General features: G+C 44.5%; 1 protein-coding gene across 1 annotated transcript in view; it reads left to right on the top strand.

Moving 5' to 3' along the window:
• loxl4 (lysyl oxidase-like 4) overlaps window positions 1–19258 on the top strand; it is a 57247-nt gene that overhangs the window by 16472 nt on the left and 21517 nt on the right. Inside the window, 3 exon segments of the mRNA XM_064933901.1 lie at window positions 12138–12176; window positions 12455–12668; window positions 12975–13152. Coding sequence (XP_064789973.1) covers window positions 12138–12176; window positions 12455–12668; window positions 12975–13152 — 431 coding nt within the window.

The following is a 19258-nucleotide window of genomic DNA, read 5'->3' as shown; positions in this document are numbered from 1 at the left end:
CTACAACAGGAGTCAACACCCTTTGGCACGACGGGGAACCTTGAGTAACCGATGGCAGTGGCGAGATGCATCAAGCCGCATAGCAATCGCCCAGTATTGAAAGAGACACATCAACAGAAGCCCCAGAGGCACCACAGCTATCATAGAGGCCATCAGACACAATACCCACAGGCACAAGCAAAAAGGCACAGAGTGCCCCAACTGAAACCATGCCAGACAGAGACATGATGCGACTCTTCTCTTTTGGGACAAAATTGCATGATTCAGGACCAAAATGACACTGAAACGGAATTTTCTGAGCCGGAGTCAAACCGCTTTTCTGATGATTCACTATGAACCTCAGACACTGAATACGAGAAACTAGTGTGTCATGGAGGAGTTCCACCTGTTCCCACAACTCTGGACCAGCCAAGCATCCAGATATGCCAATACTCTGATCAGCATCTCACCAGTATCAAAGCTGCCTCCACCACCATAGAAACGGTGTGGGGAGATAGAGAGAGCCTGAAAGGCAGGACCAGAAACTCATAGGCCACAACCGCGAAGTGAAACCTCAACTTTCTGTGGGGTGAAAATACGCATCCTTCAGATCAATGGACGTGAACCAATCGCTGGGATGCACCGACTTCAATAACAGACGAAGTGTGAGCATTTTGAACTTGCAAACCTTGTTTAAAACATGCAAGTCCATGATGGAACGCAACGTTCCATTGCTTTTGGGAACTACGAAGTACCGTCTGTACCAACTGCTCTATACATCTGACACGAGGGCCACCCAAATAGCCTGCTTTTGAAGGAGAGAGGAAATCTCCTCTCTCAAGACAGGAGCTAGGAATTCGGGGACCATTCATGCAATGATGCCACGAAAAGGAGGGCGCACATCGAACTACAGACTATACCCCCTCGTTACCTTCCTCATCACCCATGATGAAATTGCGCATGCCCGCTGCCAGTCTCCTATACATTATCTCCTGAAGGGGCAGAGCGCCACCCTGAGGACTGGGATCATTTGTTTTTCTGTCATGCTTGTTCTCATATCCACCACTCTTGACAACCGTGCGTCTGAATGTGGGAAAGGAACTGTGTTTATTATGCTCACACCTGTGCGATACCACACTCTCGATACCCCTGAACAAAATGTTGTGGTACAACCATTCTGATACCCAGAACAGAATGTTGTGGTACAACCATTCTGATACCCAGAACAGAATGTTGTGGTACAACCATTCTGATACCCAGAACAGAATGTTGTGGTACAACCATTCTGATACCCAGAACAGACGAGGTTTGGGGACTTCGGCATCCAGTAACTTGCCTCCATTGACCCGAGTCACTTGTGAGCCCTATTGTCACAGTAAATACTTGGGAGTAGGGCCCCACTGAGCCACCACTGTCGCCTTCATACTTTTCCCCACAGACAGGATAGTACAGCAGGTCAGATGCAGCACAAAATCAACCGTAGCCTCGGATTTGGTTGAGAAGCTCTGAAACCGGCTTCCCTGCCTCCATGGTCTTATTCAGCTCCTGCAACAAATCAGTATCATACATCAGCAGCATTGTGACCACATTCAATGAACTAGCTGCCACATCCTCAGCCTGGTACACTTTGTCCATCTGATCTGCCAAGAACCGGCACAGTTTATTTGAAAAGCACCGTGTTTGGATTTACCCCCTTGTTAGCCTCTGGAGTAACTCGGCGGTGTGCTTACGAGCACTGCCTCCTCCATACCCTCTATATTCATGATTTTGTCTGGAAGCACCAGACTGGCTGAATGAGGGAATCTTAGGTTGCCTTTAGCTTATCTGTGAAATCTTTAAATGGGGGTTAGTGATTCTTCACCACTGCAGGGACAGGAAGTAAATACTAGTGATCTTACGTTTGATACCGGAGCTCAAAATCGCTAAGCAGCTAACTTTGAAGCAGTGTGCAGATGCGTGTAACATTTTATCGGAACTACATCATCAATGACATCAAAAGAATCATTTGATTGCGTGCTTTTTCAAAACGTGTGTTAGAAAATGGATGCAGTGTGTTAAAAGATTCCACTGATTTCGCTGTGGTTCCGGTGCTTTCTTTGATTCTAAGCTGCTTTCAAACACCAACATCTACTGCACATATCAAAGCTGCAGGCTTAAGTTAAATTGAGACTTGGCTTCCTCTATTGTAATTGCTCCTTTTTCACCCCAGTTGCCAAACTAACCCTGATTCAGATGACCATCCTACCCATGCTAGATTATGGAGACGTAATTTAAGGATCGGCAAGTAAGGGTGCTCTTGAGCGGCTAGATGTGCTTTACCTTTACCATGTGCTGTACCAATTCTCCTTATAGGACACATCACTGCACTCTATACTCTTCTGTAAACTGGTTCTCTGGGTATCTCTGTATACCCATCGCAACACCCACTGGTTGATGCCTATTTATAAAACCCTCTGAGGCCTCACTCCCCCTTATCTGAGATATCTACTGCAGCCCTCATCCTCCACATACAACACCTGTTCTGCCAGTCACATTCTGTTAAAGGTCCCCAAAGCACACACATCCCTGGGTCGCTCGTCTTTTCAGCTCGCTGCAGCTAGCAACTGGAACAAGCTGGAACAAACACTCAAACTGGACAATTATATCTCTTCATTCAAAGACTCAATCATGCACTCATACTGACAGTTGTGACTGCTTTGCGTGATGTATTGTTCTCTCTGCCTTCTTGCCATCTGTGCTGTTGTCCGTGCCCAATAATGTTTGTACCATGTTTTGTGCTGCTACCATGTTGTGTTGCTACCATGTTGTTGTCATGTTGTGTTACTACCATGCTGTGTTGTCAAGTGTTGCTGCCATGCTATGTTGTAATCTTAGGTCTCTGTTTCTGTAGTGTTGTGTTGTGTTGTGTCTGTTGTCATGATGTGTGTTTTGTCCTATATTTTTACTTAATTTATTTGTATTTTTAATCCCAGTATCTGGCCCGGCAGGAGGCATTTTGCCTTTTGGTAGGTGGTCATTGTAAATCATATTATTTTTCTTAACTGACTTGTCTAGTTTAATAAAGGTCAAATAGAAAAAATGTAAAAAATAAATAAATACTGGACACCTTAGTTACAAATATAGTTAGGATTTTGTACAGTGTTTTTCACCAGACAGGTAGATTAGCAGGTAGAGTAGGGAACTATGGAACTTTTAGGGACGTGAGGTTATGAGGTCAAATCCTGTTAAAAACATACTATTTTGAAAATGTTCTATGTGAAGCCACACTTTCTGCACGGTTGTTCAAATAATGCTTTATTTAGTATAGTATAAGCTTGTGTAAGCCTCTTAAGCTGACAGTCCTTGAAATGGGACAGAGTTTTTAAAATATTTATCTTTAGATTACTTATTTTAAATGATCACTGCAACCTTACAAGTTAATAAATTGCAAATTGCTATTTTTTTTATTTCACCTTTTATTTAACCAGGTAGGCTAGTTGAGAGCAAGTTGTCATTTACAACTGCGACCTGGCCAAGAAAGCAAAGCAGTTAGACACATACAACAACACAGAGTTACACATAGAATAAACAAACATACAATCAATAAGAGAGTAGAAAAATCCATATACAGCATGTGCAAATGAGGTAGGATAAGAGAGATAAGGCAATACATAGGCCATGGTGGCAAAGTAATTATAATATAGCAATTAAACACTGGAATGGTAGGATGTGCAGAAGATGAATGTGCAAGTTGAGATACTGGGGTGCAAAGGAGCGAGATAAATAAATAAATACAGTATGGGGATGAGGTAGATTGGATGGGCTATTTACAGATGAGCTATGTACAGGTGCAGTGATCTGTGAGCTGCTCTGACAGCTGGAGCTTAAAGCTAGTGAGGGAGGTAAGAGTCTCTAGCTTCAGAGATTTTTGCAGTTCGTTCCAGTCATTGGCAGCAGAGAACTGTGGAAGGAGAGGCGGCCAAAGGAAGAATTGGCTTTGGGGGTGACCAGTGAGGTGTACCTGCTGGAGCGCATGCTACAGGTGGGTGCTGCTATGGTGACCAATGAGCTGAGATAAGGTGGGGCTTTACCTAGCACAGACTTGTAGATGACCTGGAGCCAGTGGGTTTGGCGACGAGCATGAAGTGAGGGCCAGCCAATGAGATCATACAGGTCGCAGTGGTGGGTAGTATATGGGGCTTTGGTAACAAAATGGATGGCACTGTGATAGACTGCATCCAATTTGTTGAATAGAGTGTTGGAGGCTATTTTGTAAATGACATCGCCAAATTCAAGGATCGGTGGGATGGTCAGTTTTACGAGGGTATGTTTGGCAGCATGAGCGAAGGATGCCGATTCTTCTAGATTTAATTTTTGATTGGAGATTTTTAATGTGAGTCTGGAAGAAGAGTTTACAGTCTAACCAGACACCTAGGTATTTGTAGTTGTCCACATATTCTAAGGCACCATCCAGAGTAGTGATGCTGAATGGGCGGGCAGGTGCGGGCAGCGATTGGTTGAAGAGCATGCATTTAGTTTTACTTGCATTTAAGAGCATTTGGAGGCCATGGAAGGAGAGTTGTATGGCATTGAAGCTCATCTGGAGGTTAGTTAACACAGTGTCCAACGAAGGGCCAGAGGTATACAGAATGGTGTCGTCTGCGTAGAGGTGGATCTAAGAACCACTAGCAGCGAGAGCGACATCATTGATGTATACAGTCATTGATGTATACAGAGAAGAGAGTCGGCCCAAGAATTGAACCCTGTGGCACCCCGATAGAGATTGCAACAGGTCCGGACAACAGCCCTCCGATTTGACATACTGAGCTCTATCGGAGAAGTAGTTGGTGAACCAAGCGAGGCAATCATTTGAGAAACCAAGGCTGTTGAGTCTGCCAATAAGAATGTTGTGATTGACAGAGTCGAAAGCCTTAGCCAGGTCGATGAATACGGCCGCACAGTAATGTCTCTTATCGATGGTGTTATGATATTTTTTAGGACTCTGAGCGTGGCTGAGATCCACCCATGACCAGCTCTGAAACCAGATTGCGTAGCGGACAAGGTACGGTGAGATTCAAAATGGTCGGTATTCTGCTATCAAAGACCTTAGAAAGGCAGAGTAGAATAAATTTAGGTCTGTAGCAGTTTGAGTCTAGAGTGTCTCCCCCTTTGAAGAGGGGGATGACTGCGGCAGCTTTCCAATCTATGGGAATCTCAGATGATACGAAAGAGAGGTTGAACATGCTAGTAATAGGGGTTGCAATAATTTCAGGCAGATAATTTTATTAAGAGAGGGTCCAGATTGTCTAGCCCGGCTGATTTGTAGGGGTCCAGATTTTGCAGCTCTTTCAGAACACCAGCTATCTGGATTTGGGCGAGTTGCTGTAGGGAGCACAGCGCTGTTGACCGGGATAGGTGTAGCCAGGTGGAAAGCATGGCCAGCCATAGAAAAATGTTTATTGAAAATCTCAATTATTGTGGATTATTGGTAGTGACAGTGTTTCCTAGCCTCAGTGCAGTGGGCAGCTGGGAGGAGGTGCTGTTATTCTCCTTGGACCTTACAGTGTCCCAGAAGTTTCTTGAGTTTGTACTACAGGATGCAAATTTCTGTTTGAAAAAGCTAGTCCTAGCTTTCCTAACTGCCTGTGTATATTTGTTCGTAACTTCCCTAAAAAGTTTCATATTCGATGCTAATGCAGAACGCCACATGATGTTTTTGTGCTGGTCAAGGGCAGACAGGTCTGGAGTGAACCAAGTCATATATCTATTCCTAGTTCTACATTGTTTGAATGGAGCATGCTTATTTAAGATGGTGAGGAAGGCACTTTTAAAGAATAGCCAGGCATCCTCTACTGACGGGATGAGGTCAATGTCATTCCTGGATACCCTGGCCAGGTCAATTAGAAAGGCCTGTTTGCATAAGTGTTTAAGGGAGCGTTTGACAGTGATGAGGGGTGGTCGTTTGACCGCAGACCCATTACGGATGCAGGCAATGAGGCAGTGATCGCTGAGATCTTGGTTGAAAACATCAGAGGTTTATTTGGAGGGCGAGTTAGATAGGATGATATCTATGAGGGTGCCCGTGTTTACAGATTTGGGGTTGTACCTTGTAGGTTCATTGATAATTTGTGTGAGATTGAGGGCATCACTATTAGATTGTAGGATGGTGTTAAGCATGTCCCAGTTTAGGTCACCTAGCCTCACGAGCTCAGAAGATAGATGGGGAGCAATCAATTCACATATGGTTTCCAGGGCACAGCTGGGGGCAGAGGGTGGTCTATAGCAAGCGGCAATGGTGAGCGACTTGTTTCTGGAAAGGGGAATTTTTAGAAGTAGAGCTCGAATTGTTTTGGTACAGACCTGGATAGTAGGATAGAACTCTGCAGGCTATCTCTGCAGTAGATTGCAACACCGACCCCTTTGACAGTTCTATCTTGGCGGAAAATGTTATAGTTAGGGATGGAAATGTCAGGGTTTTTGGTGGTTTTCCTAAGCCAGGATTCACACATGGCTAAGACATCCGGGTTGGCAGATGAAAAAGCTAACTTAGGGAGCAGGCTTCTAATGTTGACATGCATTAACCCAAGGCTTTTACGGTTACAGAAGTCAACAAATGAGAGCACTTGGGGAATAGGAGTGGAGCTAGGCACTGCAGGTCTTGGGTTAACCTCTACATCACCAGAGGAACAGAGGAGAAGTAGGATAAGGGTATGGCTAAAGGCTATAAGAACTGGCCGTCTAGCACGTTCAGAGCAGAGAGTAAAGGGAGCAGGTTTCTGGGCACGATAGCATAGATTCAAGGCATAATGTACAGATAAAGGTATGGTAGGAAGAGAGTACATTGGAGGTAAACCTAGGCATTGAGTAATGAAGAGAGAGATATAGTCTCTAGAGACGTTTAAACCAGGTGATGTCATTGCATATGTGAGAGGTGGAACAACGTGGTTGGTTAAGGCATATTGAGCAGGGCTATAGGCTCTACAGTGAAATAACACAGTAATCACTACCCAGGACAGTAATGGACAAGGCTTATTGGTATTAGGGAGAGGCATGCGTAGCCAAGTAATCGTATGGGTCCAGTGAGTGGTTGGGCTGGCTGGGGACACGGCGATTCAGACAGTTAGCAGGCCGGTGCTAGCAAGCTAGCAGTTAGCAGGCCGGGGCTAGTCAGCTAGCATAAGGGCCATAGAGGGACGTCGCAATGGGGGAAAGTCTGTTTTTGCCTCCTCCTGCGGCGATGTCGATAGACCAGTAGTGGGATTAATAGGGTTCCAAGTAGCAGAGGGGTCCAAGTCCAATTGGCAAAATGGGTATAGTAGTCCAAAAAAACTGGCCGGCGGATCAGCTAACAGTCCAATATGCTATAGATAGCTAACAGGCCGCGGTTAGAAGAATGGGCCTTCAGGGGACGTCGTGCCTGAGGGGCCTGTTGGGATCCTCGGGCAGATTATGTCGGTATTCCAGTCGTGAAGGATCGGCGGGGTTCCGTGCCTCATACCGGCAGTAGAAGGGCTCCGGATATTGTAGCCGAGGAGTGGGCTTCAGGAGTAGCCCAGGAGCCCTAGCCGGGAGATGGGTCTAGCATGGGCTAGCCCCAGGCTAGTTGGTGCTTGCTCCGGGACGGGAACGTTAGCCAGGAGTAGCCAACCCAGGTTACAGTTCAGATGATTAGGTCCAGAGTTTGTGGTAGGAATCCGGTGCTATGGAGAGAAAGATAGGTCCGGTATGCTCTGGCTTGAAACCTGTTGTGCGAACTGGCGAGAGCTTTCCGAGCTAAAGGTTAGCCGACTGATAGCTGATAGCTGGTAGCTAGTTAGCCACCAATTAACCACCAATGCTTCACTCTCTCCTGCCGAATCCAAAGCCAGGGCTTTAGGATGCCCCAGACTGATGTCATCTGATTCACACTCTTGAAAACCCTCCAGAGCGAACCAGGGATAGTATTTCAACCCTTCTGCACACTGCCAGAGAAACTTGAATGAGACACTGGAATGAGCCTCACTTGGCTGGGATGACACCCCTACCAACTCCAACCAGTGCTGCTGCTCTGTCCTGGCCTCTAGCCTTTTTTTAAACATACTCTTTCTTACCGCTGGCCATCTTACTCAAGCAAGGAGCACTGGCTACACATGCAGAGCAGAAAGTAGTCAGCTTCTACAAAATAAAAAAAACAATACCAAGACCCAAAACTCGCAACTTCTAGGACAGGTATCATCAACTAGATTCAGCCATGGGGCGATTTGTTGCTTGAGCGGATGGTCGGGGGCCGGAACATAATTACAAAGAATTTGTAGACTGAATATTGATCACTAGGAGCCCAAACAGATATAATGTTTGACTAAAATAATAATTTCAAACCTTCCTTACATTTATATATGATCACGTGTAGCTGTGTTATGCGTAGGGATACTTGGAAACAAATGTATTAAATTAAAATCACTTGTAGCTGATTTTCCTGGTGTTTTTATAGTCTTTTATGTCCAAAAAAAGTACTCTATACCAATAAATACAATTTTTTTGCTCAGAAAACTTTGGGGGCCAAATAAAACAACCCACTTGCCGCCAGTTGGGGAATCCTAATCTTGGGGGACGACTTGTCTCTCCCCACTAACAAACACCTAAGTTGGAGCAGAATCTCGTAGTCATCTTGTGCTTGAAGAGTTTGTGACTTTCTGTTTTCAGGCAAGCTGAAGAGCAAAGAATTTTTTAAAATGAATATGAGCCCTGGTATTATAGCCACAGAGGCAGGGCTTCCGAGGATGGGCTCGTTATGTATTGGCCCGTTGGGCGTGATGTCAGTTTTCTTTAGGTGAATATGATTGGTTGTTGACTCCCAATAGTATGCTATACCGAGTGACCTACTGACAGAGAACTGGCTGTTTCAACTCTTTTTTATTAAGTAATTGGTTCCACAGACTTTTTTTTGTTTACTCAACTTTTCAGCCGAAGTGTTACCTGAACTAAGAGAAATCAGTTTGTCCCAAACTTAGCTCCAAAATTTCTGTCCACTTGTCTCATATGTTCATTCAACTAGAAATTGTTATTTGGGCATTTTACCAACAAAAAAGACTGTGAGACTAGTTACACACAGCACTTAAAAAAACAAAGTTTTCAACTTACATATTTCACGTACATGATTACATTGTAAATGCTCATTTGTACAGTAATTATTTTTCAACATGTCCTCACCTGGGATTTGAACATACAACCGCTATGTTCATGGCATTCAGATCTTCCTGAAACATCTCCATGTCTGTGTCAATTATCAGTTAATCTGACTACTCTCCCATCATTATTTGAGTTCCTTATTTCAGCAATTTTTGGCTTTTCTGTATAGTTGACTGATGTTGATGGGGTATATTACTCTGTTTTAATGTTACTCCTTAATCACTATGATAAATAACATGGTTATTTGCTTTGAAGTGCAAAGTGTAACACAGGTCAAATCAGTCATTTACACAGACATGTTGGCATAGCAGGAAGATTGGAATACCATGGACCAAGAGGTTGTGAGTTAAAATCCCAGGTGACTACATATTGAATATTAATTACTGTATAAATATGCATGCACAATATAACCGTGTGTGTCAAATATGTAAGTTGAAAACATTGTATGTTAAAAGCACTGTTCTCAAGTTGGAGCTAAGTTTGGAAAACTAAGCTTTTTTAGTTCAATCAATACTTGGGCCAAAAAGTTGAATAAAGTAAACCAAAAAAATGGCTGAGGAACCACTTACTTAATAACAATTTGAATCTCTTGATTCCAACATCCTTGTTTGTAGTATGTGACTAGAAAGGCAGAAATGTTTGTTAGTTTCATGATGGAAATCCAAATATCCTGTGTTATCTGTAGATGTATTTGTTTCCCTAAGTGCAACTGACTGAGGTGTGTGTGTGTGTGGTTTACCTCAACTCCTGTTTGGCACTCCTGTTGCGGGAACTGAGGGACGGCTGCTTTGATGCTGATCGACCGTGTGTGTGTTGAGAGAGAGAGAATCAACAGGGATTCCTTTTGGGCACGTCTTGGCTATGCCTTTGATGGAGTGTCAGGAATGGATTCTGGGTCTTTCATTTATTTAGTTTCTCGGACGGCCTGACAAGTTCTTACGGTTAAAGTGTGCCAACATTGAGTGTTTGTTTGTGTGCGTTTGGGGGTTTTGTTTCAACATTTTCCCAGCAATGTCGCTCATAGCTGTTCAAAGTCACATTTGTATATAGCCTATGCATGGTTGGTTAGGTTAAAGAGTTGTTTCAAAATGCCCAGTGTTTATTCTTGAATCCATTCCTAGTGATCCAGTTATTTTACAAATGTTGTTGTACCAGCAATGTTCTTGTAAGATGCCAAGTAAGAGTGATTTAAGAGTTCTTATTTTGTCATGTTACCAACACCCCAGCAACACCACACCAGGGTCATATTCATTATGGCCAAACGGATACTGTTAGAAAAAAGGGTTCCAAAAGGGTTCTTTGGCTGTCCCCATAGGTGAACCTTTTTGGTTCCAGGTAGAACCTTTTTGGTTCCAGGTAGAACCATGTTGGGTTCCATGTAGAACCCTATGTGGAAAGATTGTTTACATGGAACCGAAAAGGGTTCTACCTGTAACCAAAATGGGTTCTTTAAAGGGTTATCCTATGGGGCCAGCCAAAGAACCATTTTAGGTTCTAGATAGCACCTTTTTTTCTAAGAGTCTAGCAACTTTCTAAATGGAAAACAAAAACAGGTAGTCCATCCCTGTTTCAGTCTGTTTCCTTAGAGTTGTTGCCTAATGAATACAACCCAGTTGTTTGAGCAGACCTATACCCCCACATTGTCAACAGAGATCATTGTTTTTCCCTTGAAGCCTGGCTTAGCTGACGGTACATATGTGGTACATAGGCCTACATTCTGACCACTCATTCTAAACATACACACAGACCTAGACTAGACATTCCTGATGCAAATATCTACACCCCAAAGTAAAGCAGCGAGAGCCAGGCCGTGGTGGTCAGAGAGAACAGGGAAAAATGAGTTTGTTCTTATTCTAACTATGCCACTCATGGTCACCAAAATACCACCTATGCACACACATGCACGCACACACAAAGATTTACTGTAGCACAACACAGATGGGCCTTTCTGTAGGCGGACATATTTGTCTATGTAAGTGTATTTATACTTGTTGACATCCGTACGGCCAGAATGTCAGGTACAGATGCTTCTAGGACATAACTGGTACTGTCTGTGTCCATGTACACAAACAGCACATGTCCACCAAGGTGGCTTTTGTTTTTGACAATGTGTTTGGCTGTAATTCTGTGTGGCATGACCCATATTAACCATATGTGAGGCCAGTTTGTGAGGTGTAGGGAATGCTTCACCCATCTGTGTTCATCATCAACACATGCCAACCAATATGGCTAATAAACTGTGTGGCATTAACCAAGCACCAGTGGTGGAAAAAGTACCCAATAGTCATACTTGAGTCAAAGTTAAGATACTTTAAAAGAAAATGACTCAAGTAAAAGTGAATGTCGCCCAGTAAAATACTACTTCAGAAAAAGTCTAAAGGTAGTACCAAAAGTAAATGTAATCACTAAAATATACTTAAGTATCAAAAGCAAAAGTCAAATTATAACTCATTTAAAATTCCTTTAATTAAGCAAACACGATGGCACGGTTTTCTTGATTTTTAAAAATGTACGGATAACCAGGGGCACTTCAACACTCAGACATCCTTTACAAACGAAGCTTTTGTGTTTAGTGAGTCTGCCAGATCAGAAGCAGTAGGGATGACCGGGGATGTTCTCTTGATAAGTGGGTGAATTAAACAATTTTCCTGTCCTGCTAAGCATCCAAAATGGATCTAGTGCTTTTGGGTGTCACGGAAAATGTAAGGAGTAAAAGTACATTATTTTCTTTAGGAATGTAGTGCAGTGAAAGTAAAAGTTGTCAAAAATATGAATAGTAAAGTAAAGTACAGATACCCCAAAAAACAAATTAAGTAGTACTTTAAAGTATTTTTACCTAAGTACTTTATACCACTGCCAAACACATGACACAGTTGTCTTCTACAAACGCTGATTCTGTAGGCAAGATTTAGTCATCTCACCTCACAGGAATAACATGGGTTTCATGAAACCTCAACGAGTAAACAGAAGAGATATTAACATCCTTTCTTAATGTTCCTGTTTCTTCACAGGAAAATCTGGGACTCCAAGGTTGCTGATCCATCCACAAGGTAAGACCTAGTCAATGTTTGAACATCTCAACTAACTACAAATGATTTGTTTCTCCAGATGTTGATCATTTTGTATTATAATGTTCTATTATAATGCCTTGTGAGTTTTAAATGTGCTTATAATGCATTATGTAGAGTGTTTAAATGAACTGTTACTGGATAGTTCTTGTCTTGTTCCTCTCCTTCATGGTACTGACATGACAGACGTTAGCTATGCACATGTTATGTGTTATAAAGTGTTATATGACATTTATGACCTCTTCTCTCCCACTTCCTAGACTGAGCCTCATGGCTCGTAAAAAGGGTTTCTGGGTAGAGAAGGTTCACTGCCTGGGGTCAGAGACCAGCCTATCAGAGTGTCACGCTCAGCTGTCCATTCCACATAGCCCCACCCCCTGTAAGAGTGGGAGACATGCGGTGGCGAGGTGTGTACCGGGACCTCAGTTTGCACGTATGTCATCTGGAAGACCCCAGGCACCCCACCCAATTGTGGTAAGAGACAGGTACACGCACACATAAAAACATAGACACACACTCACATAAAAACATAGACACACACACATCATGCATCACTGTGCCAAGAGCCAAGACCTCGACACTTGTCCTGTGTTCTGCACAAACACAAGATACAAAACATTCTTAGACAATAATACAATGATGCTGACACTCTCTGTCTCTCTCTGTCTTTTGTCTCTCTGTCTCTCGGTCTCTCACTCTCTTTCTCTGTCTTTCGGTCTCTCGCTGTCTCTCTCGCTCATTCTGACTCTCTCTCGCTCTTTCTCTCCTCTCCCCCTCTAGCCGGTGCGTCTGAAGGCTGGCCCCAGGCTGGGTGAGGGCCGGGTGGAGGTGCTGAAGGAGGGGAAATGGGGGACCATTGTAGACCACGTCTGGAACCGCGTCTCAGCTAGCGTGGTGTGCAGGGAGCTTGGCTTCGGAACCGCCAAAGAGGCCCTCACTGGAGCTTACATGGGACAAGGTAGGGTAGGACTCCCTCTCTATCTGTTATTCTCTGTCTTTTTGTCTCTCTGACTCTTTTTCTGTCCTACAGGGGTCAAGGTTCGATTTTTATTCTCACTGGCAAAGGAGAAAGTTCACTCCGGTTGTGCCACGTGAACATGGAAGTTGTGTTTTTACCAGTTTCTTCCATTTGTTCCTGCCATACAGGGTTCGGGGTCTTAGGCACAGACACCCATGTATATGTCTCTGTACTCTGTGTACCTTAGGCTGTTTGAGATTCCATGTGAGTCAGAGGAACTTTTTCAGCCATGCTTAGGACTTATCTTAGCACTCTACGCTCGTCTGCCGCTGAACGGTCTGAGAATGTATTTGTCTGTGAGCCTGAGGGTGCTGATCTGTGGTTCACACACTGTTAGCGGATTTCCCCTCATCTCCACCATGGTCACTGCAGCTGTGTGTGTGTGCTTGGGCAGCTGGAGGGCTCAGCGTATATGGCTCAGTTCACAGCCGAAAGCTCCTCAAAGGAATGGAATCAGCAATCTCAGCTCTACCAAGACGTGCACACGCAAACATGCACACACACACACACAGCTGTGCATTTTTTAAATACATATATTGTTTCCTAATATGCGACAGCCACCAGCTGTTCTTACCACCTAGCCACGGGTCTTTCCCTGTCCTAGATGACGAAGTGAAAATATGTTTTTAGAAAATGAAAATTAAATACATAAATATCTAATAAGTATTCACATCCCTTTCCTATGACATTCAAAATTGAGCTCGGGTGCATCAAATTTACTTTGATCATCCTTCAGATGTCATTACAACTTGGTGGAGTCCACCTGTAACCAATTCAATTGTTTGGACATGATTTAGAAAGAACCCCACCTGTCTATATAAGTCCCACAGTTGACAGTGCATATCAGAGCAGAAACTATATCATGAAGTCCAAGGAACTGTCTGTAGATCTCTGAGATAGAATTGTGATGAGTCATATTATCTGGGGAAGTGTATAAAACAATTTATAGAGTGTTGAATGTTTCCAAGAGCAGAGTGGTCTCCATCATTTGGAAATTGAAAAAAATATGGAACTACCCAGACTCTGCCTAGAGATGGCCGTCCTACCAAACTGACCAACTGGGCAGCATACAAGACATTTTGAACTCACCTTGTTGTGCTGTGCTCACTGGAACAGGAAGGAATTGCAACAGTCCTTCTTGTGGGCTCTAGAAGGAGTCCCAAAATCCTGACTTGGATTTCCGAGTTAGAAACCGTATTTTCCGTATTTTCCCTGTCAGAGCTAGTTTTATCTAAGTTCCCAGTTGTCTTGAACTCACAAGTCTGAGATTTCCCAGTTCTGAGTTTCCAGTTGTTTTAAATGCAGCAGAAGGCCTTCTGGATGGACAGCATGGACAATTTATTCAAACTTTTGTGGCCCATGGCGTTACCCCCTTTTTCGTGATATCCAATTGGTAGTTACGATCTTGTCTCATCGCTGCAACTCCTGTACGGACTCAGTGAAGGTCGAGAGCCAAGCCACACTGCTTCTTGACACACTGCTTGCTTAACACGGAAGATAGTCGCACCAATGTGTTGGAGGAAACACTGATGACCGAAGTCCGAAGTCCGCTAGAGCATGATGAGACAAGAAAATCACGGACGGCCAAACCCTCCCCTAACCTGGACGATGCTGGGCCAATTGTGCGCCTCTCATGGGTCTACCGGTCACACCTGGCTGCAGTGGCACCTTAGCACTCATTGTTGAATTTGCGATTTCCAACTTGTTGTGTAATGTTAATGTCCAATGGTTGATGAGCACCGATATGTTTTATCTATAATTTCTCTTCACATGACAAGGATGGAAAAGGATTTGCCAGTAGATTGCCGACTTGAAGCATGATGATGACTGCTAGCTAAGATTTTGAAAGTAAGATGTTGACATGATCAGTCCAATCAAAGCTACTTTAGATATAATGTGATTTGATGTAATTTTATCTGTGGCCAATGACCTTGAGCCTTCTTGGATGTGCACTTCTAAAGTCTATGGCAGCACCCAACGAGCTTGAATTTTATTTAGCTCTGTGACGTAGTGTCCCGATGAGTGTGAGAACACTGAGCCAATCACGGCACAAATAGAGGACATTACCAACCCCTATGCTCCGTATTTTCCACTGGCTGCCCCACCATCATAGAAAGCACTGCGGTAGGCTGAAACAACAGCATTTTGGAGCTGCCTATTTTTTTTAGCTATACAGGTGCCCCACCTGCCCTGAATGACGCATAGCCACTGTTCTTCACTCCTGGTTCTAGAGAGCCTTAGGAGTGGGGAACATTGTAGCTCTTAGCATCCTCATCTCTCACTATTCAACAATCTCTGGTATCAATCAGCCTTCTACACCTATACTGTAGCCTATTATAACCACACCCATCCTAACCTAATCCCCACCACTGCCACATCAAAGTACCCCTGTCCCAGATCTTATGGCTGCTACATACTGTAGCACCCAGCAGTCTGTGCCTGTGTTGTAAGAGTCAAGGCGAAGTGAAAAGCTTTTAATTTTCTCCCAAAATAAGTTCATATTTCCTCCTGATCCAACCACTGGGCTGCTGCTTCAGTAACACCCAGTGTGTGGGTGTGAATGCTTACAATGTCTGTGTTAAGTCCTAGACCTGCCTGTAGCATTACTATGTTACGTGCAGCTCTAGCCTCCTAGGCTGTCATATCAAATGACAGGTTAAATTTAATAGTTTATTCCTCTCGCAATGCTTTAAATGCAAGTCCCTAACTATATCCTGATTGGCAGGGCAATGGGTGTGAGAGTTTTCAGCTGTACACACACACACACACACACACATTACACACTTTCGTAACAGCTGCTTAACTACAGCCATAGCCGGACTACGGGACATCTGCCAACACTCTCTATATCATGTTGCTTTTTAGACTTTTAACTGTCCTATATAATTTTCACTGAGTTCTGCAGGCCACATAAACGTATACATGTATGGTGTTGGAAAAACCTACATTAAGAGTCCAGATGACAGGACACAGTCTAACGGACACAGACAGATAGACAGATGCAGACACAGATGCAGACAGACAGGCAGGCAGGCAGGCAGACACAGACACAGGCAGATCGACACAGACAGACCAAACCGACACAGATAGACAGACTGACACAGACAGGAAGACTGGCCCAGGCAGACCGACACAATTAGACAGACCGACCGAGACAGACCGACAGAGACAGACCGACAGAGACAGACCGACAGAGACTGACTGACCGACAGAGACTGACTGACCGACAGAGACTGACTGACCGACAGAGACTGACTGACCGACAGAGACTGACTGACCGACAGAGACTGACCGACAGAGACTGACCGACAGAGACTGACCGACAGAGACTGACCCAGACAATAGGAAATGTACATTGAATAACTGGTGTTTTTATGTACTGTAGTTTGTTGTCGTGCAATAGTATCAATAAATGCAGTAAATGCACGTAAAATGTACAGTCACTAAACATTAGTTTAAATATAGTATTTACAATAAACATTTTTAGATAAATATACTATGCTATAATTAATGTTAGCACATACAGTACATGCCAATCAAGCAGACAGATACAAATCTTTAAGACTTTAGGGAGCTGGAAGCGGGATGATTGTGGTCACATAGCTAGTGAGAATAGCCCAAATAGTTGGTTAGTGGTTAGGAGGGAACCCTAGTATTTCCCTCTCTCTGAAGTTAAGCGTGGTTTAGGGAACATTAATGGTGTTTTTCTTTCCGTGGGACTTCTTAATGTTCAGCTGTTTAATCCTATTTGAAGTCCATTCAATCATCAAATAGGCCCTTTCATGTCACCAAGCCTGAGCAGTAAAAACCATATAGGTCTGCCTGTGTGGGTGTGCCATATAGGTCTGCCTATGTGGGTGTGCCATATAGGTCTGCCTATGTGGGTGTGCCATATAGGTCTGCCTATGTGGGTGTGCCATATAGGTCTGCCTGTGTGGGTGTGCCATATAGGTCTGCCTGTGTGGGTGTGCCATATAGGTCTGCCTGTGTGGGTGTGCCATATAGGTCTGCCTGTGTGGGTGTGCCATATAGGTCTGCCTGTGTGGGTGTGCCATATAGGTCTGCCTGTGTGGGTGTGCCATATAGGTCTGCCTATGTGGGTGTGCCATATAGGTCTGCCTGTGTGGGTGTGCCATATAGGTCTGCCTGTGTGGGTGTGCCATATAGGTCTGCCTGTGTGGGTGTGCCATATAGGTCTGCCTGTGTGGGTGTGCCATATAGGTCTGCCTGTGTGGGTGTGCCATATAGGTCTGCCTGTGTGGGTGTGCCATATAGGTCTGCCTGTGTGGGTGTGCCATATAGGTCTGCCTGTGTGGGTGTGCCATATAGGTCTGCCTGTGTGGGTGTGCCATATAGGTCTGCCTGTGTGGGTGTGCCATATAGGTCTGCCTGTGTGGGTGTGCCATATAGGTCTGCCTGTGTGGGTGTGCCATATAGGTCTGCCTGTGTGGGTGTGCCATATAGGTCTGCTTGTGTGGGTGTGCCATATAGGTCTGCCTGTGTGGGTGTGCCATATAGGTCTGCCTGTGTGGGTGTGCCATATAGGTCTGCCTATGTGGGTGTGCCATATAGGTCTGCTTGTGTGGGTGTGCCATATAGGTCTGCCTGTGTGGGTGTGCCATATAGGTCTGCCTGTGTGGGTGTGCCATATAGGTCTGCCTGTGTGGGTGTGCCATATAGGTCTGCCTGTGTGGGTGTGCCATATAGGTCTGCCTGTGTGGGTGTGCCATATAGGTCTGCCTGTGTGGGTGTGCCATATAGGTCTGCCTGTGTGGGTGTGCCATATAGGTCTGCCTGTGTGGGTGTGACCATATAGGTCTGCCTGTGTGGGTGTGACCATATAGGTCTGCCTGTGTGGGTGTGCCATATAGGTCTGCCTATGTGGGTGTGCCATATAGGTCTGCCTGTGTGGGTGTGCCATATAGGTCTGCCTGTGTGGGTGTGCCATATAGGTCTGCCTGTGTGGGTGTGCCATATAGGTCTGCCTGTGTGGGTGTGCCATATAGGTCTGCCTGTGTGGGTGTGCCATATAGGTCTGCCTGTGTGGGTGTGCCATATAGGTCTGCCTGTGTGGGTGTGCCATATAGGTCTGCCTGTGTGGGTGTGCCATATAGGTCTGCCTGTGTGGGTGTGCCATATAGGTCTGCCTGTGTGGGTGTGCCATATAGGTCTGCCTGTGTGGGTGTGCCATATAGGTCTGCCTGTGTGGGTGTGCCATATAGGTCTGCCTGTGTGTATTTCAACCATAGGGTTTGTGACATTTCTCAGTCACGTTGCCTGTACTGATCCCAGTAGCTTTAAGGTGGGGCTGTTTGGGGACACAAATATACAGTGGGGAGAACAAGTATTTGATACACTGCCGGTTTTGCTACTTACAAAGCACGTAGAGGTCATGCAATGAAATGCAAATTAATTACTTAAAAATCATACAATGTGATTTTCTGGATTTTTGTTTTATATTCCGTCTCTCACAGTTGAAGTGTACATATGATCCAAATTACAGACCTCTACATGCTTTGTAAGTTGGAAAACCTGCAAAATCAGCAGTGTATCAAATACTTGTTCTCCCCATTGTAGCTCTGTGTGAGTGACTGTGTGTGTGTGAGAGAGAGAGACGTGTGGTGTTAACAGTGTGTCTGAATGTGTGTGTTTACTGGGAGCATGTTAATGTGGTAATGTGAGACACCAACTATAGAACTAGCCATCCTGATAGCCAGTCATCCATAACCATCTACTACAGATATAGGCCTCTTTCACTACCGCTATCGGAGCTCGGCCTCTTTCATCCTCTTGGGGGATCTACTACCATACGTCAGCCATGTTTTTTTACGCTGCACCGTCTGTCAAAGGGATTACCACACATGCAAATCAGCTGCTGTAAGGTCACGCACACGCAGAGTTCTGACTGGATATGAGATATGTTAGGGTTCACAGACCAAATCTACTGTACCTCACGGGGAAAGAGGACTAGTCTAAAGAATACACAAAAACATTTCTCCTCTGAAAATGAGACCTTGAAAGGAGATAATTGAATGTACGCACACAC

This window comes from Oncorhynchus masou, chromosome 24 (assembly GCF_036934945.1).
Source record: "Oncorhynchus masou masou isolate Uvic2021 chromosome 24, UVic_Omas_1.1, whole genome shotgun sequence".
Taxonomy (NCBI): domain Eukaryota; kingdom Metazoa; phylum Chordata; class Actinopteri; order Salmoniformes; family Salmonidae; genus Oncorhynchus; species Oncorhynchus masou.
This window is presented reverse-complemented; position numbering and strand designations above follow the sequence as displayed.